The sequence below is a fragment of the Physeter macrocephalus genome, chromosome 4, assembly GCF_002837175.3.
Source record: "Physeter macrocephalus isolate SW-GA chromosome 4, ASM283717v5, whole genome shotgun sequence".
NCBI lineage: Eukaryota > Metazoa > Chordata > Mammalia > Artiodactyla > Physeteridae > Physeter > Physeter macrocephalus.
In genome coordinates this window covers 146,636,331-146,660,018 of record NC_041217.1, presented here as the reverse complement: position 1 = coordinate 146,660,018, position 23,688 = coordinate 146,636,331, and the positions used below count along the sequence as shown (strand labels likewise).

Sequence of the window (23,688 nt, the reverse complement as noted above, 5' to 3'; positions counted from 1 at the left end):
AGGCTCCGGACACGCAGGCCCAGCGGCCATGGCTCACGGGCCCAGCCGCTCCGCGGCATGTGGGATCCTCCCAAACCGGGGCGCGAACCCGGTTCCCCTGTATCGGCAGGCGGACGCGCAACCACTGCGCCACCAGGGAATCCCAGGGCTTGTCTTTATTTGATCTCACTCAAAGCTCACTCTGTGAACAGCCCTACCCCTGGTGTTTATAAGAAAAAAAAAAGTAAGAGGCAACACACTGCCTGAGGCAGGATTACGAGTTGGGGCTGACAAGAGGCTGATAAAAAAAATAATAATAATAAAATATTTTTAAAAAAGGAGAAATAGGAGAATATGGGAGTTTTAAAAATTCCCACACTTTCCTGGGAATCTAGAAAATCTAGAAGGTCCATGTGTGTATGCAGGACTGAGTACATGCCCAGTAAAGACCTGCAAAGGCCCTAATATCGGTGATATATGGCTGACCTTGAAGCTCTGCACAAGCAGGAAGTGAAGGCTGTACAGCAAGAGCAAGTGGAATTTATCTTAGGTTTGCAAGGTTGGTTTAACATCTGAAAATCAATCAATGTAATATACCTTATTAATAAAGGGGAAAAAACACGTGATCACCTCAAAACACAGAAAAAGCATTTGACAAAATCCAATATCCCTTCATGATAAAAACACTCAACAAATTAGAGTGTTTAGAACAAATTAGAACTTCTTCACCTGATAAAGGAGCCACACCTAACATCAAAATTAATGATCAGGAACAAGACAAGGATATCCACTCTCACCACTTTTTTTTTCTTCGTCTTTACTTTTTTTGGCTGCATCGGGTCTTCCTTGCGGCACGCGGGCTTCTCTCTAGTTGTGGCATGCAGGTTTTCTCTCTAGTTGTGGTGCGCGGGCTCCAGGGTGCTTGGGCTCTGTAGTTTGCGGCTCTCTCCTTGAGGTGCGTGAGTTCAGTAGTTGTGGCGTGCGGGCTTAGTTGCCCAACCAGGGATCGAACCGGCGTCCCCTGCACTGGAAGGCAGATTCTTTACCATTGGACCACCAGGGAAGTCCCTCTCACCACTTCTATTCAAAATTATATTGGGTGTTTTATCCAGGGAAATTAGGCAAGAAAAAGAGATAAAAGGCATCTTAATTAAAAAGGAAGAAGTCAGACTTTCTCTATTTACAGGTGACATGATCCTATATAGAAAGAATCTCAAAGAATCTACAAAAAAACTATTACGGTTAATAAATGAATTTAGCAAAGTTGCAAGGTACAATATCAACACACAATGGGGGCAGGGGGAGAGGAGATAAATTAGGAGTTTGGGATTAACATATACACACTACTGTACATAAGATAGATAAACAACAAGGACCTACTGTATAGCACAAGGAACTATATTCAATATCTTATAATAATCTATAATGGAAAAGAATCTGAAAAAGAATATATATATATATATAACTGAATCACTGCTCTACACCTGAAACTAATACATTGTAAATTAACTGTACTTCAATTTTTGAAAAGAGGTTAAAAAAAAAATCAACACACAAAAATCAGTTGTGTTTCTATACACCAGCAATGAACAATCTGAAAAGGAACTTAAAAATAATTCCTTTTGCAATAGCATCCAAAAGAATAAAATACCTAGGAAATAAATTTAACCAAGGAGGTGAAAGAGTTGTACACTATAAAATATTGTTGAAAGAAATTAAAGACCTAAATAAATGGAAAGACATCTTGCATTCATGGATTGGAAGACAATATTAGGATGGCAATACCACCCAGACTGAATGTAATCCCTATCAAAATTCCATCAGCCTTTTTTGCAGAAATGGAAAAGCTGATCCTTAAATTCATATGGAATTGCCAGTGTTCCCGAATAGCCTAAACAATATTGAAAAGGAACCAATTTGGAGGACTCACACTTTCTGATTTCAAAACTTATGGGAGTTCCCTGGTGGCCTAGTGGTTAGGATTTCAGGTTTTCACAACCGTGGCCCAGGTTCAATCCCTGGTCGGGGAAATGAGATCCCGCAAGCCTTGCGGCACAGCTGAAAAAAAAAAAGAAAACCTTATTACAAACTACAGTAACCAACAGTGAAGTATTGGCATAAGGATAGACATATAGACTGATGGAATAGCATTTAAAGTCTAAGAAATCAGCCCACTCATATATGTTCATTTTCTTTTTTAAAATTTTATTTTCCTTATTTCTTCCAGTTTATTGAGATATAATTGATATATAGCACTGTATAAGCTTCAGTTGTACAGCATGATTTGATTTATATATTTATGAAGTGATTATCACAATAAGTTTAATGAACATCATCTCATATAGATATAAAATTAAATAGGAAAAAATTTTTTTCCTGTGAGAACTCTTAGGATTGACTCCCTTAACAACTTTCATGTATAACATACAGCAGTGTTAACTATATTTATCATGTTGTACATCACATCCCTAGCACTTATTTATCTTATAAATGGAAGTTTTTACCTTTCAACTGACTTCATTCAATCCCCTCCTCCCTCTGCCATCAACTGACTTTCAACAAGGTTGCCAAGACAATTCAATGGGGGAAAGAATAGTCTTTACAATGAGTGATGCTGGAAAAACTGGATCTCCACATGCAAAAGAATAAATTTGGACCCCTACCTCATAGCAGTTACAAAAATTAACTCAAAATGGATCAATGACCTAAATATAAGAACATAAAACTCTTAGAAGAAAACATTAGAGTAAATCTTCACAGCATTGGATTTGGCATGACATTCTTAGATATGACACCAAAAGCACAAGCAACAACAAAAATGTAAGTTAGACTTCATCGAACTTAAAAACTGTTGTGCTTCAAAGGATACCATCAAGAAAGTGAAAAGACAACTCACAGTATGAGGGAAAATATTTGCAAATTATACCTTTGATAAGGGTCCAGTATCTAGAATATATAAAGAGTTCTTACAAGTCAACAATAAAGACAATCCAACTTAAAAAATGGGCAAAGGACTTGCATATACCCAAGAGAATTGAAAACATATGCTCAGACAAAAACTTGTACATGAGTATTCATAGCACAAATGGTCTGTTCAATAATGCCAAAAAGTAGAAAAAAACCCCAAATTCATCAACTGAAGGATAAACAAAAAGTGGTATAGCCATGCAATTGGAATATTATTTGGCCATAAAAAGAAGTGAATTGATACATGCTACAACATGATTCTTTAAAACATATGCTAAGTGAAGAAGCCAGACACAAACGACCACATATTATATGATTCCATTTATATGAAATGTCCAGAATAGGCAAATCCATAGTGAAGGAAAAATAGATTGGCTGTTTCCTGGGGCTGAGGGGAGAGGTGAATGGGGGCGTGTATGTGGCTGCTTGTGGGTAATGTGTTTGTTTTTTTATTGAGGTATAGTTGACGTGCAACAGGATTTCTTTTTGGGTCATAAAAATGTTCTGGAATTAGGGGTGATGGTTGCCCAATTAAATGAATATACTAAAAACCACTAAATTGTACACTTTAAAAGAGTGAGTTTTATACTGTGAATTACATTTCAATAAATGTAAAAATTACATTTTCATTTTTTAAAAAGCCCTGGCATATTCAAGAAATAAAGGCCAGTGTGGTTGGAGAACAGTTCATTCATTCATTCAAAATACATTTTGTGTTCTTGTCATATGTTCAGGATATTGTGGATACAGTACTAAAATAAAAATCTTTGTTCTTATGTGCTTAAATAGCTAGTGATTATATAGCACTTATTAAATGTGAGACATTGTACCTATTGCTGGGTGTGTGATCTCAGTTTTCTTTTTTTTTTTGGCCACACCGCGCAGCTTGCAGGATCTTAATTCCCCAACCAGGGATCCAACCCAGGCCCCTGGCAGTGAGAGCGCCGAGTCCTAACCACTGGACCACCAGGGAATTCCCAAACTCAATTTTCATAGTAATTCTATACCGTACCAGCATTATTCCCATTTCAGAGAGCACAGAGGTTAAAAAACCCACTTAAGGTTCTGCAGTCACAGAGGTCGGATCCCACCCTGCACTATGGCTTCAGAAGCTGGGCTCTTAGCTTCCAAACCATTCTGCTCAAATTACATTCCCACTGGACCAATAGAGAGGAGCTGACCAGGTGGGGCCTAATAGGCCATGATAGGGCATTTAGAATTTATTCTGTGTGTTATTAAAGGGTTCCAAGCAGGGGAGAACCTATAAAGATTCTTCTGGCTAGTTGGGGAGAATGGGTCACTGGGAGTTAAGAATTCACGAAGGGGGGCAGTTAGGGAAGGTGGTCAGGTCTGGGATGGTGGCATTGGATCTTTGCAATTCTGAGGTGGGTATTGGTGGCTTTGTTTTACAGATGTGGAAGTTAGGTATCTGGAAGCTTTTAAGGCCTCAAGAGTTAGTGCCATTTCTGTCAAACTTCTGATTTAGCTGAATTTCTGAATCCAGGCCCTCTATTTGGTTATTTAATGGCACCTCAAACTCCTGTAATTTTCTCACCATGAGGTAGAGAATGCCCCTACTTTACAATGAAGTAACTGAGGCTGAGAGGGCTAGAACCTGGTCCACCTGATCCCACTCTTCTCTGGAGTTTCTGCAGTAGCCCACATGACCCATGCCTCACCGTGTCTCCCGGACTGAGGCCTTTCTAAAACACGCATTTGGTTGTATGGCTCCCAGGCTAAAAACCTTTCAGTGGCACATTACCATTTAGATAATTCACGTTCAGTGACATGGGATATGAAGTCTTCTAGTTCCCAAACCATACATGCCCTATGTTTGGTTCCTCAGTCTACCTGGCAAACTTCTCATTTTTCAAGATCAAACGTGTTACCCATCAGATCCTTTCCTGTCTAGCAAGGCAAGTGCTTTTGTGTCAGTGTTGCCACAGAATCTTTTAACATGCCTTGAGCAGACTGTAAATGACAGAGCACCATCTCCTTTCTGTTTACGGCTCCTGTGCCCAGGAGAGGGCCTAGGACCTAGTCAGCATTGAGCAAGGCAGAGGTTGGAGTCTTCACCATGTCACTGAAACTGCAGGTGTAGATTTGGTCTCCTGGGTAGAGTACAGAATCAGCACTACCCAGAATTGCAGTAGGGTCCTAAGTCCCAGAAAGCTCATACACATCCCAGGCACTTCCCACATACCACTCAACAGGCTGATTTTTTTCTCTTTATTGTTAGACACAATGTATAAATACATAAAACAGAAAACAGCAGGGATCCTCTTGGGCCTCAAAAAACAGCAGGGAAGGAAGAGGTCCTGGAAACTTTTTTTAAAGTACAAAACATATTAGTGCCCCGACCAAGGGTATGGAAGGCAGGCCAGGGCCAGCAGAGCTGAACTAAAGGCTCCTTCCCTCTCCCAAGAGCCAGGACAACCCCAGGGAGCTCTCCACCAGCAGCCAGTCCACACGGGCAGAGTGCTGCCCAAGGGAAAACTCTACACCAGAGAGCTTTCCCCTCTTGGAGAGAAGGGCAGCACATAAGATAACTAAAAGCTCCCTCTTTCTATCCTTGTTCCCTTCATGGCTACAACTGAGGAAAAGGAAAGTCGTGTCCCATACACTCTGACTCCTCCCCAGCTGCCCTGGGCCCAGATGCCCCCATACTTGGCATTTACCAAATCTTGTCCCAGCTCAGACCTTGACTAGACCCACCAGGTGCCCAGAGTTCGCTGAGGAGGGAAGGGGAGGGGAAAAGGCTGGGTGTGACACCAAACAGATCTTTATTTGCAGTCGTCAATGGGGCCGTTTCTTGCTGCTTATTTGTTTGCTGGCCTGCTCTTCTAGCTGCATGGCCAGGCGCAAAGCCTTGAGGACATCTGGAAGGAAAGGGTGGTGCACCCAGGGTTAGTGGGTCCCTCAGAGGCCCCATTCCCTCTGGCAGAGCTGCCATCACCCGCAGAGGCCCCATCCTCTGGCCGCGCCCACCTTGCAGGGCTGAGAAGTGCTTGGCTTGCTGGGCCAGGGCACATTCTGCTTTATTCACAAAGGTCTCCAGGTCGTAGTCTGGCTGCTCAGCCATCTCGGAGAGCTCCAGCCAGCCTGGCCCTTCCTGCAACAACACAGCACAAACCTTGTCAGGTCAATAATGACCAAACCAATCTAGGAAATCATTCCTAGGGCTCTACCATCTGCAACGCAGATGCCCACTCCTCCAGCCATGGCCCATACCCTGCCTCCTGATCCTCTCCCAGAAATTCTCAGCTTGAATTCATCCTCTTCCCCACCCCAAACTTGTGCCTGTCCCTTATGTCAAATGAATGTTATCATCTGTCTTGATGCTCAAGCCAGAAATCTCAGCAAGGACTTTTCACCCTGCTTGTCCCCCAATCCTACTAATTCCACCCCCGAAATGGTTCTTAAATCTCATGCCCTAATTCCAATCCCATGGCCATGGTCATAGTTGGTCTAAACACCAGCAACTCTCTTGAACTCTAACAATCTTCTAACTGCTCTTAACTCCTAAGTGCCTCTGCTCATGCTCGCCCCACATCCCAAAACCAGCCTCTATATTGTGGCCATAGTAAGGTACCTAAAGCTCTGATGTGACCATGTCACCACTCTGCTTTACTCCCTTCAAAGGCATCCACTGCCCTCATAATGAAGTCCTGGCCTTTGGTGTGAACCATTAAGGCCCTTTAGCATCAGGTCCCGGCTGGCCTGTCCGCAGCATTGATCTCCTTCCCTCATCTGCTCACACCTTTTGCTCTGGCCAGAGTGAACCTCTCACTCTTCCTGAAAGTACCACGTCCTTTCAAACATTTGTACCCTGAGCATGCCAGGGAGGGAGGACACGTGTAGGCACTTATTCTACATGTTCCCTCCTCAGTTCTAAGTGCCCCGAGCTCTCCCCTCTGCTCTGCACTCTGAGAGCCCCATTCTTAGGGACTCTCCCCCACTTGCTCTTCCACAGCAGGGATCACAGCAGTGGTAGCATCTACCACTTACTAAACGCTGACTACATGCTGGGGATGGCTGAGTGCTTTAAAAACATATCACTTAATCCTCACATGTAACCATCTTGTCTTGCCCATTTTGGGGATGAAGAATCTGGGGGCCCAGTGAAGCTCAATGACTTTCACAAGGAAATCAGCTTATAAATAGAAGAGTCACGATTGATCAAGTCTTACTTTCGGGCCTGTTATCCATACTTCAGGTTTTTGGCCCTTGGTCTCAGCACAGGAGCTGGCATAGAGGAAGTACTCACCAAACATTCACTGAACAAACAAGACAAGGTTACCCTTCAAACCCTCAGTCAGGAGCAAGGGGTAGAGACTAGCTCCAGCCAGAACGATGGAGGAAAGCCTATGTGTGCCAGGCTGGGGAAGGAGGTGTGGTAATTAGCTGCTCTAGAAGAGCAGCTGAAAAAATAAGTGGAGAATTAAGAAATGCTGGTGTAGATGGCTGCTGCTTGCCACCCCAGCCAGAAGACCCGGTGAGGGGCAAAGCCCAGGTCACGGTCAAGGAATGGCGCTGAGCCTGTGCTAGGATGGATATCCAGTCTCTCCCAGCCCAGGGCCAGCCCTCCACCTGTATAATCTCTTTGAGCTCTTCCATGGCCCTCTCCTCCAGCTCCCTGATCTGAGTCATGGCTTCATTGAAACTGGACATCTGGGAAGACAGTTCCTCCTCTTCCTTGGAGAACTAAGGGGGCAAAAGGAGAGACACAACGGTGTGGCCCAGTCCCCATCTCAGGAGGCCACGTTTCTGTCTTGCCTGGCCCACCCTGCCCCTTACATTGCCTGCGCTCAGGGCCCCGTTAGAGCTGGCTTCCATCTCTTCTGTTTCCATCTGAGTTGGCTGCTCCCCACTGGGCCCACTATGGGGGCTCAGCTCCTTGACCCTGAGAAAACAAGAAGGTCTCAGATCCCACAGCAGCCTCCTTGGCACTCATGAGTGTGCAGCACCACTCAGATTGCGAGACTTCAAGGAGATGGACTAGCAGCTTTGCTTTGGCCTAGGAGAAGTCCCTCATTCACACTGCTCCCCACCAAAGCCTGAGGGGATCGGAAAAAACCTTGTAGCATCATATATGAACTCCCAGGCCTCAGATTCAGCGTGTCACAGAAGAGGAGACAATAGGCACTGAGTCGCCAGAGCTTCCTCCCTGCTCTCATTGCTGTCATTCCCTCCCCAACCCTGCACCCCCCTCCCCATCCCACCTGGTGTAGGTACTAGTACCTGTCTGCATATCTTAGTGTATTTAAAGTATATTCACAGGAGCTTATGCCTGGTGAGATCATGGCGATCTGCAAAAGAGGGAACGGGCAGTTAAAGGTCAAGGATCACAGGGTAAGGGTGCTCTTGGAGAGGCTGCCAGTAGGAGTCTCTTTAGGCTGCTAATACCCACGTGGAATTGGGGGCAGAACCCATTAAGCACCCACTCTGTGCCAGGCAACTTGCCCCATGAGCCCTGCAAACTAAGGTGCCTTAAAAATTGGTCCCTGGGGACTTCCCTGGTGGCACACTGGTTAAGAATCCGCCTGCCAATGCAGGGGACACAGGTTCGAGCCCTGGTCCGGGAAGATCCCACATGCCACGGAGCAACTAAGCCCATGTACCACAACTACTGAGCCTGCTCTCTAGAGCCCGCGAGCCACAACTACTGAAGCCCGCACACCGAGAGCCCGTGCTCCGCAACAAGAGAAGCCAGTGCAATGAGAAGCCCGCGCACCACAACGAAGAGTAGCCCCCGCTCGCTGCAACTAGAGAAAGTCTGTGCACAGCAACAAAGACCCAACGCGGCCACACACACACAAAAAAGTCACTCACAGTTGTGGCCCTCTATTTCCTAGGCTGGGAGCCAATGACCCCTGAGGGAAGCCACAGAAGAGACGAGGACTGCCTCTCCTGCTTCCCCAAAGGTCCTCCTTCTGAATTCTGCAGCCCCCTTTTCATCAGGTAAGGGAGGAATGACCTTCCCCAAAACAAGAGCTGCACGGACATACAATAAAGGGAGAAGACCCTTTCCTCCCCTCTTGGGTAGGCAAAGAGGAGCCTGGTGTCCAAAGGCAGGGGGTGAAGCCCAGTCAAGTTAGAGCCTAGAAACCCAGGTGGCCAAGAGCACCAAGCCTCTTGCCCAGGGACAGGACTGCACCACCTCCAAAGGGACCCTACTCACCATGCAGGTCCTTGAGTTCTCCCCGATAAAGGAGTCCCTTAGCACCTGTGTCAGCTTGCTCTCGCGGAATGGGGTGTGAGCTTTGTTCTGTCCCAGGGCCCTGATGCACTCCTGGGGCACAGCAGGGGAAGCTGAGGTCCCCTCCCTCCTCTTGAGATGCCCACTCTCTCCCTCCCTCCCCCAGCAGCCCTCCAGGCCAACCCCCTCCCCTCCAGCTGGGCCCCACTACCTTCAGAGCCAGGAGACTCTTGTTGATTTCTGCGCCCTCCATGCGGGTCTGCCGGTCAGCACTGGAAGTGTCTGCGCCTCGCTCGTTCCCTGCCAGATCCACCAAAGAGAACTTGCCATGCACCCTCCCTTTGGCTCGAAGAAGAATCTGGAAGCAGGCGTGGGAGCGGGAAGAGCTGGAGTTGGCAAATGTCTGCCCAGAGGTCCTGTGGCAAAGGAGGACAAAGAAGGACTATGAGCTCCCAGGGCCACCAGCCACCATGGCACCCCAGATTCCAAAGCAGTCAGTTCTCCGGTAGCAGAGGGACACAGGTCAAGACTCTAAGATGTCTTGTGTCATCCTGTCCCACTTCTGTCCTGCCCTCCCTCCAGCTCTGGACCTAGTGGCTTACCCTTGCAGTCAAAGTATTGGATTCTGTGTGAGGGCCTTGGCCAGACCCCAGGGCCCATAGGACATGGGGAAGCATGAGTTGCCTCTGCTGCAGGGCACACAGGGAAGGAGGGGCTGTCATGAACCACTTGTTGCAACTCAAGGGCCCTGGGGTGGGCAGCCCTCTCCCTGGGCCTCCATAAGCTGCCCAGCATCCACTGTACCACGCCTAGGGCCCTGGTAGTGCACTTCCCTACCTCTATACAGGAAGGGAGCTGTGGCCCCATCACTTCCAGCCTAGAGCACATCCAGAGCTCCTGTCTCCCACCACAGAGGGAGGGAACAGCAAGGAGAAACCCAGAGAAGCCAGGAAGCAGGCCTTTGGGTAAAAGCCGGGGAATAAAGCCTGCCTTGGTCAGATTCAAGGTACTTTGACTCGACCCTGGTAAGTCTCGCCCTGGGTCATCGGCCCCATTGAGACCACTTAAGGCAGAGGCCTTCAGAGCCCGCACCAAGCCAGGGGAAGCGGCGCTCTGTGGAAACAGCAAAGGACTCAGCGCTAGTCTGTCACCTGACCTGGCAGTAGAAGGTGGCCCCTTCCCCTGGCCGGAACTCTGACCTGCAGGCACTGCCTATGTCGATCATCTTGATGACGTCATCGGCACAGCTCACCACGTGCTCCTGCAGCCCCACCACCTGCACCTGCTGCTTGCCATCCTCTAGCACGCGCAGCTTGGCCTTCTTGTTGAGCAGGTCGAACAGCTGTGTCAGGCAGGGGAACAAGGCCAAGGCCATCAGGCGCTGGGCACCCCACTGACTCCTCCCTCCTTCAGGGCCAGTCCCAGCTTAGACAAGGGCTGGCAGCAGGAAAGGCAGGAGAGGCTGAGCTGGGTTATGCCAGACTAGCAGCAGGCAGTCCACTTGGGAGCTGAACCAGGCTGCCTCAGTTTGATGCGACCCTGCTACTTTACTAGCTATGTGAACCTGGACAAGTACTTAACCACCTAGCCTCATTTCTCATCTGTACAATAGTGACAGTGACAGTAATACTTCCTAGTAGGGTTGTGGTGATGACCTGACACAAGTAAAGTGCTTAGAATAGTGCTTAGCACCTAGTAACATCTTAATAAGCAACCCTAGCTATTATTATTATCTAGACCCCACTTGGGGAAGATGACTCTGCAAAAGCATAGAGAGGTAGAAAGATACATAGACATATAGAGAGAACATGAGTGTGAGAATGGGGAAGAAGAGAGTTATGAGGGAGGTGTGTGGAGGGAGGACAGGGCACACACAGGCAAATCTCCCATCTGAGAGGGGGCCCTGAGGCATATTCCTGCCATACTTACTGAGCGTGGGTACCATCCCACCATTGGATGAAAGCTCCCACATGTTTGGGCAAAGTGGCCCAAAGGCTTGACAACCCACAGGTTGTTTGGCTTCTACAATTTCTAGCCAACCTCAAGGTTTCTGAAACTTCAGGGGCCCCAACAGCATAAACAAAGGGCTCCCTGCCAGCTACCTTCCCATTATAGATCTCAAAGAATGTCACATAGACTTCCAGGCCCAGGTTCCGGTATCGGGGCTGATTCTTCAGGAGGAAGACGTCCCGGGCTGTGGGGGGAGAGGCTGGATTAAGTAAGCAACCTGCCCTTCTGTGCCCAACCCCACTGTGGCAGAACACATTACTTACAGGCCATCGCATAGATCCCTTTCGATGCGTTCTGGGCTTTCCCACAGAGGTCTCCACCCATCGTCTGCAAAGGGAAGGGGCAGAAGACCGTGGTAAAGGGCCCTTGGCCTAGGCTAGGGAACTACTGGCTCCACCACCACAGTGGGCCACACCAAACCTGGGAGAGGAGGCTGGACCTACTAAGGCCCCTCCTTGAATCTGGCACAGCAAAGGCATTTGGAGATGGGGCATCTGCACTGAGGGGATTTTCTGCAACAAACCCATTGTCCTCCTTTTCAGAGACCCAGAATTGCGCTATGGGTAGGCTTGCTCTCTGCCAGGTCTGAATACTCACATGAGTCTTACCACTTCCCGTCTGGCCATATGCAAAACAGGTTGCTTTTCCCCCTTCAAAGATTGTCTGTACGAGTGGCCTTGCTGTGAACCTGGGAGAAAGGATGGGGAAGAGTGTACATCTCTCCTCAAATGTGCTCCCTGGAATATGGAGCACAAAGCAGGACTCCTGGGGGCCTCCTTCCAAGCATGAGCACACCTCTCACACAAAGTGGTCCCACCTGACCCCAGTCCCACTTATAAATTTGAAATTCTCCTAGCCACCTGGGGAGAGCTGGACCGACCTGCCAGGAGCAGGCTGATGGTCCTCACTCTAACTGAGCCACCAGCACCTCCTCTACCCTGGAGACACAAGGTGAAAGCTTGAGCTTAGCAGCCGACTTCTAGAATAAGATACACTACAAAGATCAAAGAAACCATCTAAAGTAGGAAGCTAAATTATTTTAGGCTTTGTGAGCCTAAAATAGGTCTCTTCCATATACATACATACACACATACATACATACATACATACATACATATACATATACATATATATTTAATGATTCTTTAAAAACACAAAATCCATTCTTGAGAGCCATATAAGAAGGGATTGCAAGCCAAATTTGGTCCATGAACTATAGTTTATCAACCTCTGGTCTAGAGCAGTGCTGTCCAATAGTAGCCACTGCCACACATGGCTATTGAGCACTTGAAATGTGGCTAGTGTAACTGAAGAACTGAATTTTTTCTTTTTTTTTGGCCACACCACATGGCATGCGGGATCTTAGTTCCCCAACCAGGGATCGAACCCAAGCCCCCTGCAGTGGAAGCACAGATTCTTAACCACTGGAGTGCCAGGGAAGTCCCTGAAGAACTGAATTTTTAACTTTATTTAAACAGTCGCATGAGGCTAGTGGGTGCTGTTTTGGACAGAGCAGTTCCAGAGTTTGCTGAGTCTGCTAAGCCCAGTGGGCAATGGGTGGCTGTGCAGGACACAGGAAGAACCCCTAGGGCTTGCCCAGCCCAGCCTCAAAGAGTGCAATGGGTAATACCTCACTTCTGTCCACTCAAGCGCGGGCCACTAAAGCTGAAAAACGGGATGGGACAGCCCCAACAGGGCCTTCCAGGTGCTGGGAGCCAGAGCCAGCTCTGTGTCATGGCCCATCCAAAGAAAACACAAGAGGAAGCCAGGAAGGGCTTCAGGGTCAGCATGTCTGTGAGTGTGAGTGTTACCACAATTTCCCTCATTGGAAAGAGTAAAGTGTCAGGGGGAAGGAGGAGAAACAAAGAGGCAAGGGACTAACCTGTAGACGACTTCATTTGAAGCTGTTTCGTCAAATGCGAAGTCAAAGCAGAATGCTTGGTTCTCCAGATACTTTGTTAAATCCACTTTTAACTTGGGCTCATGTACCAAGAGGACACACTTGCTAGGAACGGAAATCACATCAATTTCTTTCTTGGCCAATTCTGCAGAAGGACAGTATTTCAGGGGATGCTCCCTGGACATGGGGGAACCCACAGTCAGTCCAAAGCCTCATTCTAACTGAATAGGGCTTACCTTGTTTATTCAGCGGTCGTTTCCTAACACAAACACATATCCTGTGCTCTTCAATCTTCAAGAGGATGAGAAAAGACAACCATGAGCAAAAGGTCAGAGCAATATTGAAAGAAAGCTTGTCCAGAACCCGTCCAGTTCTAATCCCAAGTCTGGCTCAGGCAAGGGCCAAGATCTAACACTGGAACCCACTATGCCCATAGTTACTCTGGAGCGCAAGAAGGTAGCTCTGAATTTTCTTCCCAGTTTCCTCACTCTGCTGCCTATAGGAGGGTTCAGCACACTTTCATGATTAGTAGTAAGAATCTAGCCAACCTACTGAAGCAGGGAGGATGGGGGTGTGGGAGTTGATAAAGATCAGACTCTCCCATCTAGGCCTCACTAGCTCCAGCCCACTAAAGGGTATTAAAAAAAACCCCTTGAGGGTGAGTGAAGATTCCTGCACGCTCTCATTGCCTTAAAAGATGTTTCTGTCTCTCACTTGTACGCCTACTCGGGAAAAGAATCTGAAAAGGAATCGTGTGTGTGTGTGTGTGTGTGTGTGTGTGTGTGTGTTTACTTATATATGTAGAGAGAGAGAGAGAGAGAGAGACTGAATCACTGTGCTGTACACCTGAAACCAACACAATGTTGAAATCAACTATGTTTAAAAAAAAAAATTGTACACCTACTCAGGAAGGAGAGGTAGAAACCCTTTGGGATTACTTACAGGATCAGTCACAGTAAGTGGATGACATTCCAAAGTAGCCCGAAATTCTTTAATCATCCGGGAAAATTCCCAGTTTGGAAAGCTGTTGTCATACTCCTGTTTGGGATAGAAGCGAAGAAGGACTGACTGCCAAGATGTTAAGTGCTCTCAGGCCTCAGTGCTAGGCAGCAGCAACAACAGCTCTTCATATGCACACAGCCCTGCAGGGCTGACAAGCCCCCACACGATCTCACTGCCCCCCACTCTGGCTCTGGGCAGAGAACCCAGGAACAAAGTCTTGGGAACAGAGATTGGCAGGGTAGCCTAGGCATGCACCAATCACTCTAGGAACTGGGGCAAGAGCCACTGTCCCACATCTTAGGAGACCAGCAGGCTGGGATTCCCCTGTGCCATTAACCCAATTAAAGAGAAATAATCCAAACTGGAACTCCACTGTGGCACCCCTGCATACACAAAACTAGGAAGTCGGGGGAGGCAGGCAACTGTGCCCAGGAGCCCACTGGACACTGAACTGTGTGATGGACGTGCCCATTGGACAATCAGCAGCAAACATTCCTCATCTGAGGGCCTTCAGAAAAATATCTGAATTATTTGTTCTCTGAATCCTGATGAGAAACTAGTTAAACTTCTTGGATATCAGAACTGGAGCCTCAGAAATGCTGGGGCCAAACTATTATCTCTGTTGCAGACAAGGTTTCAGTTAAGGATGCCTGTCTAAAAGCCTTTGCCCTTGCTTCCCAAGAAAGGTACCTGAGCTCGTTTTATTCTCATTTCAGAGTTCTGGGCTCTTTTCTCTTCTCGCTTGTTCTTCATTTTTTCCATTTCCTTCACAATACAAGATTTCCTCCGAACTAGGGGGAGAAAAAAAAAGGAAGCCGTTTCGTTTACCTGTCTAAGCCAGCCTATTCTTCTCTGGCTGTTGTGTTGAGTCCTGAGCCTTTCCCAGGACTAGGCCTTCTCTAGACCCTTGCTCTTATGTCACCATATGCATGGAGAGGAAGCAACAGCCATGACTCTTGGGATGGCCAAGCCCACAAGAGACTTGCAATGTGGGCACTCCAGGTCTAACCCAAGCTCTCTCTATGCCTCTGTGGCATCTTCTCAACAACCAGAAGAGGTGAGATCATCCCTGCTTGGTCTTGGTGGGCACTCTGGGCTGTTCTTCAGGTGTTGGCCAAGACTTTAGCTGTGATAGCACCTCAACTACATCAGAGGGCTCCTGTCACCTGGCAGTGACAGGGTCACCTCTTGTGAAAGATTGATTCCGTGGCCACAGGGAAACACGACCCCATGTGACAATCATGGTTTGAACTCAGGTGCCAAGGCAAGCCAGGTGTGGGACAGGCTGTAACTACCTATCCTGCACTAGGAGCAGGGCAGCAGACAGCTCAGCATGTCTACCTGAGTTCACAGGGTTTGCAGAAGAGCTGCCTTGGACGGAATGGACTTGCTCTTCCACCTCCTCGCTGACCATCGTCAATGGTATCTCAGCCACTGCAGGGCAGGAGGGCCTAGGGGGGCCGGCTGTGGGGGAACAAGATTCATTGGAGAAGCAGGCAGGCATACGGCAGCCATGCTCATCTGAGCCCTAGTGGGTCATAGGCCAGAAGGAAGGCTACCGACTGCCAGCTCAGCAAGGGCTCAGGCTCCTACCATGTGAGCAAAGCTCAGGCTTTTTCCTGCATCTCGGCCCACACCTTGAACCCAACGAGACCCTCCACAGGGGCTGGCTCCTGGGGTCAAGAAATCTTAAAGAGTGTGTGAGTAGCTCAGTGTGGGCTTCCCTATGAAGGGAAAAGCCTTTAAAGGCCTGAACTCTTTAGGCTTGACCAAGCATGGGTTCTCAGGCCAGGCCAGGCCAGGCCTTTCTACTCATTTAGGAGAAATTTCTGACTTCAGAACCCAGGTGGTTAACAGGAGCAAGGACTGAAAGCCAGGAATAATGGGAACCTGAGCAACAACCAACCATATTTTTTTCTAAATAAATTTATTTATTTTTATTTTATTTATTTTATTTTTGGCTGCGTTGGGTCTTCGTTGCTGCGTGCAGGCTTTTCTCTGGTTGCAGTGAGCAGGGACTACTCTTCGTTGCGGTGCGCGACCTTCTCATTGCGGTGGCTTCTCTTGTTGTGGAGCACAGGCTCTAGGCGCACAGGCTTCAGTAGTTGTGGCTCACGGGCTTAGTTGCTCCACGGCATGTGGGATCTTCCAGGGCCAGGGATCAAACCCGTGTCCCCTGCATTGGCAGGTGGATTCTTAACCACTGCGCCACCAGGGAAGCCCCAACCAACCATATTGATTCAACCCAGAAAGGTACAACCCATGGTGACTCACTACTTCCCATACCTGGTCGTGACCCTTCTGTTTACCTTCACTTTATTAGAGCTGAATTTGATACACATTAAATGTAATGATTACAAAAATCACCTACTTTATTTACTAATAACTAGTAAAAGCTGACAATTAAAAATGTTTGGGACTACCCTCTACCCTGGTGGTGCAGTGGTTAAGAATCCACCTGCCAATGCAGGCGACACGGGTTCGATCCCTGGTCAGGAAGATCCCACATGATGCGGAGCAACTAAGCCCATGCACCACAACTACTGAGTCTGCGCTCTAGAGCCTGTGAGCCACAACTACTGAAGCCCACGAGTCACAACTACTGAGCCCGCGAACCACAACTACTGAAGCCAGCGCTCCTAGAGCCCGTGCCCCAAAACAAGAGAAGCCACCACAGTGAGAAGCTTGCGCACCACAACGAAGAGTAACCCCCACTCGCTGCAACTGGAGAAAGCCTGCACGCGGCAACAAAGACCCAGCGCAGCCAAAAACAAAAAAAAAAAAAAAAAAAAGTTTTAAAAACTCCATTTATATAAAGTCAAAAAAAGAGAAAAAGTTAATTTATGCGATCTGAAGTCAGGACATAGGTACCCCTGGGGGCTTAGGAACTGGGAGGGGGCCTGAGGGGGACTTTTGGGGGTGCTGGTAATGCTCTGTTTGATCTGGGTGTCAGTTACATGAGTGTGTTCACTTTGTGAACTATGTAGTCAACAATAGGTTTACTCTTCTGTATATATATTATGTTTAAATAAAGTTTAAAAAGTAAAGTGAGATTATTTCCAAATAAAGGAGCAGTGGGGCAGGAGCAGAACAATATGAAAGCCAGGGAGTGTAGGAATTCTAGGATATTCCAGAACAGGTTCAGGGCAATGTGTGATGAGCTGCTCTAGGGCCTCAAACAGGGAGAACAGATTCATTACTCACTGGGAACTGAAAACTGCTTGCGGGAATTTGCAGATGCAGGCAGCTCCACCTCCATATCATTCTCCTGAGTGGTGATGCGAACCTCTGGGACAGTGGACATGCGAGTGGAGCGGCCTCGGAGACCTGAAGGACCAAGGGCAGCAGCCGATCAGTGCAGCATGATCACGAGAGCCAGCAGGCATAATAGAGGGGCAGTCAGGGGTAACCCTCCAAGATTCTATACAGGAAAGGAGCCCACCAACTTCCCATTCCTTCCACCCAAGGAAAGGAAAAATTAGAAAGGCCAAGCACTAGTGACCCCAAAACTAATTTGTTACGTTCTGCAATCTGAGAGCTCCTGAGGGCTCCCACAAGAGCATCTGTCTTGAGTAAATGGAGGGACCTACAGACAATCTGAAATCATTTCTGGAGACATAGACCTAATCCCTGAAAAAAAGCATTCTTAACCTTAGCAACAGCACCTACCATTCTACAATCTTCCCATACCGTGAAACATCATGAGGTAAGTATCAGTATTCCCAACTAATGGAAGATGACATTAAGGCACAGAGAAATTAAGCAACTTGCCCAATGCCACTCAACTAGTAAGCGTCAGAACCAGGATGTGAACCCAAGGCTGCCAGATTCCAGTCTGGGCTTCTTCCACTGCTCCAAGATACTTTACAGAGCCAGGCCTGGGCTACATCTTTAGAAACCATGGGATCAGCTACATGAATTTTCCGGAATCTTAAAAGAATGCTTAACTGAGAGAAACAATTGAGTTATACTTTAATTCTTGCCAATTTCTACCCATCTATATAGTTTCTCTCCATAAGAAAGAAATAATGCACCTATAAATAAAAGAAGTAGTGAATTTGGAAATAAAACACTGGTGTCATATAAGCAAATATCAACCTGTACTAAATTTGAGTTTCCTAAGTTTAGGCTGATCTGATGGCTCTATATAACCCCTATTTTTCATAAAGAGCATGAATTATTATAATTTTCCTATTTCTCAAAAGATCTATAATCTTGTGTTTCATTTCTACTGTTCAATATCATGCACATTCATTAAGGTTTTTTTTCCATTGAAAGGAGCTGTGGCAGTATCCTTTCGGGTCATGCACGTGGAGTGGGATGGCTGCCACCCCCATCTCTCCTGCAGGCCCTTACGGTGGTATAGCCTGCAAGAGAGGGCCAGCAACACACCAGTCATGCCCAGCTCAAGCTCAAAACTGCACCACCTTTCACCTTGGGCCACCAGGAACCTGAAGCTCCAGGCATGTCGTTTCTGGGCCCGAGGTGGCTGTGTTATGTCAAGGCAGTGATACCCCCTGGACTGGGACAGGCTGTGCAGGCTGTGAGGTATAGCTGGTTCTGGGTTATAAGCTGGATTATTTGGGCAGTTTGTGCCTATAGCCACCGTCACAGATGACTGTAGTCAAAGTAGGTTTATGCTGACTCCTTCTGCAGAGAAAGCCCAACCTTCTGCTGGAGTTCGAGGCATTGCTATTATCTGTCCAATCTCACCCCACGCCCAGATCACCACAGCACTGTCAACTCTACTTCTAAATGGCCCTGACCTAGCTTTTCTCACAGCCTGCCCACCACCTCACTCCAAGGCATGTTGTTCCCCCAAGGAGAGAAAACAAGCTCACAATGGCTGATTACTGCTCTGGATTCCACAGGCCAGTCAGCAAATTTCCCAAATGTACCAGGTCCCCGAGAGGTTGGCCTAAGTAAGAGCTGTAGGTTGATCTGTTGAATTCTTTCTCTTCTTTTCTTTTTTTTAAACTGCTTTAGAGGTATGATTGACATATAAAAAGCTGTAGATATTTAATGTGTACAATTTGATGGGTTTGGAGGTAGGTATACACCCATGAAACCATCGTCACAATCAATGCCATAAACCTACTCATCACCTCCAAAAGTTTCCTCCTGCTCCCTTTGTTTTGTATTTTGTTTTTTCCTTTTGTGGTAAGAACACTTAACATAAGATCTACCCTCACAGTAAATTTCTAAGTATACAATATAGTATTATTAATCATAGGCCCTATGTTGTACAGTAAATCTCCAGAACTTCTTTATCTTGCATAACTGAAACTCTGTAACCTTTGACCAACACCTCTCCATTTCTTCCTCCCTGTAGGTTAGATTTTTCCTCACTGAGGAAGATGCTTGGAAGACAGGGCAGGACTCAGCCCACACAAAAGCCACCTGCTAAACTGGAGCAATGAGTCTACTTCACAGCTTCCTGAGCTCCAAGAACATCATTCCTGGCACAAACCCCGTGACAGTGAGCCAGTAGAAATCCATTTACCTTCCTTTGGAGCGGGAATTTTGGAGCTGACTGATCTGCGCTTTTGTTTCTGAAAAACAAAACAAACCACCACAATATATGGCTCTTATCAGTTCTCAAGGGCCTATCCTGGGCCCATGTGCTGTGCTGAAGAACTAAGCAGCCCCAGAAAACAAACCAGCAAAGAGCCAACAAGCCAAATGGAGCACTGGCTGCAGTCAGGTGACAGGCACCTACCTGAACCGTTACATTCTCCTGCAGGGGCAGATTGTCCTTCGGGTGTAAGGGAAGAAGCTGTAAGAGTTCTGGGTTTATTGCAGCCACATCATCAAAATCAATCTGCAAGGAGCAAGTAAAAGCTTCTGTGAACAACATAGCTTGTTCAATCCAATTGCATCTCTGCAATCAAGGCTACCCCTAGATTCAGACTTTATAAACTTTAAGTTCCACCAAGTACTAATAGCTATAAACAAATATTTATTCCCTAGTCATGTTTTACCATCTAGATGGATATTGGTTTCTGATTCCAAGCCAATGGTAGCTGTCAGTGATGAGAATGAGGTGAAGAGGAAGGCAGACAGGCAGGCAAACAGTCAGGAAGTCCACAGTAGATCTAGGCCACTCGGCTCCCCTACTGCTCTGCGGGGCAGTGGGGTCCTGCTGGGCACAGCCCCCTGAGCACCCCTTGCTGCCTGACACCAAGGAGGAAACAAGTTCTAACTGCCCACTGATAGTCAAATGGAGGGCCCTTCAGGATCTTATGGGCAGGGACCAGTTCCCGAGAGTTGCTACCTAATCCTAAATCTACCTACATTTTCTACTGGGCCCAGAAACTTCGGGCCCAGAAACTTCTTCCCCAGTCACAGCGTCCTGCTCAGGCCTTCCCTACTTCCTGCTCATGCCTGCAATGAGGTCACAATTCTAGGTTTACATCACCAGAGTCCTGAAACCCTCTGGGGACAACTCAAACTTCACCAGCGTACTTCACAGCAGGTTCAAACACACCTAAATAGTACCAACTTGATTATTTCTGTTTCAAAATGTGAAAGAGCTGAAGCATGTACTCCAGGGTGAGAGCTTCACCTCCTACATATGCAACCTTTATGTATTATTCAGCTATTCAAACACTTATTAGGCATGAGTAAGGCCGTAGGGGGAAGGTATTCAAAAATGAATTAAGACATGTATCGCCCTTGCTTTTAGGGAGCTCACATTCTAGTGGGAGACAGAAGCCATGTGCACAAAGGGCTAGAAACTAAAGCAGCATGGGATAGACGAGGAGGACAGAACCACCAAATGCAAAAGCTGGCGAGTACTTCAGTAGCCAGGCTTCTATCCACTTTTCTTGGACAGCTACAGACCCTTACCCTCCCCCACTCCCCCGATTCCAATCCCTAAACTACAGAGAGCATAAACAACACAGGAGACCAAAGTTCTGACATTAACTGATCCTCACTTTGATGATTCAGGAGGAAGGAATAAGAGTGAGAGTGTGAAGGCAGCGAGATACTAGGCAGGATCATAGAGTGGGGAACTGCCCCATTTGTCCCTGGCACTACTTTGGAAGGAGTGTGTGGTATAAAGAAAAAAAGTTGATTGGGATCAGATCTTGAAAAGGCTTTAATTCCTCACTAAGAAGTTTGGACTTTATTCCAAAGGCAATATTTAAGCTGGAGTGAGACCCAATAAGAGCTGTATTTCTAAACAAACAACAACAAAAAAAATAAGTCACATGGAACTGCTAATAGATGGTTGAAAGGAATTTTAAGAACCTCTTGATTCAAGGACAGATAATGTAAAGAATTCAGTTCTTCTATTTCTCAGATATACCACCTAAATATATGCATACCTACCATAAGGCACTATGCTAAGCAAGCCCTTTACATGTGTTATCTGTTAAGCTCCATGGAAGAGGGTCCAGGTCTGTCTTATTCACTTCTATATCCCCAGTACCAAACACACTGGCTGGCATTTTGGAACCAGTACAAAAGGATTTGTTGAATAAGTCCTCAAAACTACCCAAAATAAGTAGATATTATTATCATCCTCATTTTAGAAATGAGGAAGTTGAATTTTTAAAGGGACAGAAATGTGCCTGAGAACACATTAAGTAGTGGCAGAGCCAGACTCTAGAATCCAGGTTTTCATACTCTTAGCCTGGTGACCTCTTCACCACACCACAATGCCTGTAAAACATAAATATCTTAGGCATATCCCTCCTCTTCTCAAAATCCTTCCAAAGCTCCCACTGCCTACAGAATAAACTCTTAAACAACTTAGTGCCAGAGACAAAGACCCTCTAGTTTCCTTTTTTAGCCTTTTTTGCTGCTGCCAAGCATCCTTGGCCTTCCTCAATGCCTGGAGCCAGCTTCTTTACCAGTCCCCATGAGGGCCATCTCACTGTTTCTGCTAAGCTTTCTGGCCCCCATAAGCCCAGCTCATCCTCAGTGAGTTTCCACCTCTGAGCTGCTCTAGCATTATTCATCTGTAGTTGCCTTCTATTATTTGGTGTTTCAGAAACATACTTTTGTCTCCCCAACTAGATTATCAATTTTGCTCCCCAAATCAATATCATAGGTAGTGTGCACTCAGAGCTAGCTTGGGTGAGCAAGGTTTTAGAATTCTGTGCAGTTTACTTTCTAGAAACACAATAGAAACTGTTGATTGCTTCAATTTAGAACAGGCCTGCCTAAATAAAATCCCAATGCATTCAAAGAGGACCATATTTAAGATTAGGGAGGACAAGTCGACATCAAAAACAAGGCTGACACAAGTTCCATTTCCACACACATCTTTTAGGTAGGAAGGTGTTAAATGTGGTACAGGCATACTCATAGAACCTACCTCTTTGCCCTTTGTGGCTCCTCCTTCTGTCCATTCCACCGAAACGCAGGATTTCTCCAAGTTCACAGTCCTTACGTTGGCACTGTGAATTAAGCCTATAGTATGAAAAGATCAGAGTTACCCATCTTTTTCACTTTTAGGATCCCACAGAGACTCTTAATGTAGAGTTGGCTTGAAGGGACAGTTGACTAACCCCAGGAGACAAACCTCCTGGCACTTCACCCTTGGAATATCCCACAGTGAGGTAGGCAAGGAACAGTTCTTAAAACTGAGCTGCAGAGGATAAGGACTCATCCCTACTCAAAAGAGAGCCTACAGTGGGGTGAAGCTATGTTTGGGCAGGGGAATCACTCTAGTGCTTAGGTGAGCAGTTCCTCAACACAGCACTGAGGCTCTAGCGCCCTCAGGTTTCCCTATCTCACTCCTGACCTTTATGTCTGACCATTCTAGTGATATGGGTATTAGACATGCCAGAGGTGAGGTAGCTGCTCAACTAAAAAAGAGAGGGCAGGATTGCAAGCTCCTGAAGAGCAGGGATCTCGTCTGTCTCGTTACCCTGAATCCCAGTATCTAACATACCGCAAGTGCACAGTGTTTATGGGAGAATAGAGGGCCCAGAAAGCCGAGGTCCCTACAAGAGCAGGGCAGTTGCAGGGGCGAACTTTGGAGGGGAAATGAATCCAGCAACCCTGACGTCCCGGAGAGGTCCAATGACACAAAGGAGCTCCGCCCATTCCTGGAGGACGGGGAGGGGACCCACCGCCAGTGAAGAGGCCCCTGGCCCTGGTAGAGAAGACTGACTGCCAGTGCGGAGAACTAGACCTGGGGGGTGGAGAGGAATCCCCAATAGTGATTCAGGGCCTGCTGTTTGGGGAGGGGAGGTAATCTCTGCCGTCTCAGCCCACGGGTCCCCTTGGCCTCAGGACCCCGCCCCTCACCATTACTGCGTTGTATCTTGATGGCGAGACCGGGAAACAGGCGAGCCTGAAGAAGCGACGAGTCCATGGGTAGGCAGGAGTTCCGGGAAGAGAAACGCGAAATGCCAGAAAACCACAACTCTACCAACACTGCGAAGTCTTAACGCCGCGTAAACCGCCGAAGTTTAAATCCCGCGCGCCGGCGTCCCTGAACGTCATCACGCTGTCGCCGGCCTCTCTTCCGCCAATCAGCGGCGCCCAGCGGAGCCTGTTGGGATACGTAGTCTCCTGTGGGGGGGGGCTTCCGGGGCCTGGGACCGACCACTCGTCAGACCACAACCGAGAACGCAGGGCTTCCTGGGAGCTTCGCGAGCCCTCGTGGCCGGAG

The 23,688-nt window shown here is 47.3% G+C and overlaps 1 protein-coding gene across 2 annotated transcripts; it reads right to left on the bottom strand.

The window, feature by feature from the left end:
* Positions 1–5,186: 5,186 nt before the first annotated feature.
* Positions 5,187–23,475, bottom strand: KIF2C (kinesin family member 2C). 2 transcript variants are annotated; one of them, XM_007110660.3, is made up of 21 exons: positions 23,322–23,475; positions 22,384–22,478; positions 19,777–19,878; positions 19,561–19,609; positions 17,262–17,384; positions 15,399–15,521; positions 14,748–14,848; positions 13,998–14,093; positions 13,292–13,346; positions 13,038–13,200; positions 11,753–11,843; positions 11,419–11,482; positions 11,248–11,339; positions 10,345–10,487; positions 9,357–9,561; positions 9,128–9,238; positions 8,188–8,255; positions 7,744–7,849; positions 7,537–7,650; positions 5,935–6,058; positions 5,187–5,825 (listed from the first exon to the last, which is right to left on the bottom strand). In XM_007110660.3, exons 1-21 carry the CDS (start codon positions 23,386–23,388, stop codon positions 5,743–5,745), a joined length of 2,175 nt encoding a protein of 724 aa, XP_007110722.1. In that variant the 5' UTR covers positions 23,389–23,475; the 3' UTR covers positions 5,187–5,742. The 2 variants fall into 2 exon arrangements, with proteins under 2 accessions (XP_007110722.1, XP_007110723.1); XM_007110661.3 differs by lacking the exon at positions 15,399–15,521.
* Positions 23,476–23,688: the final 213 nt, after the last annotated feature.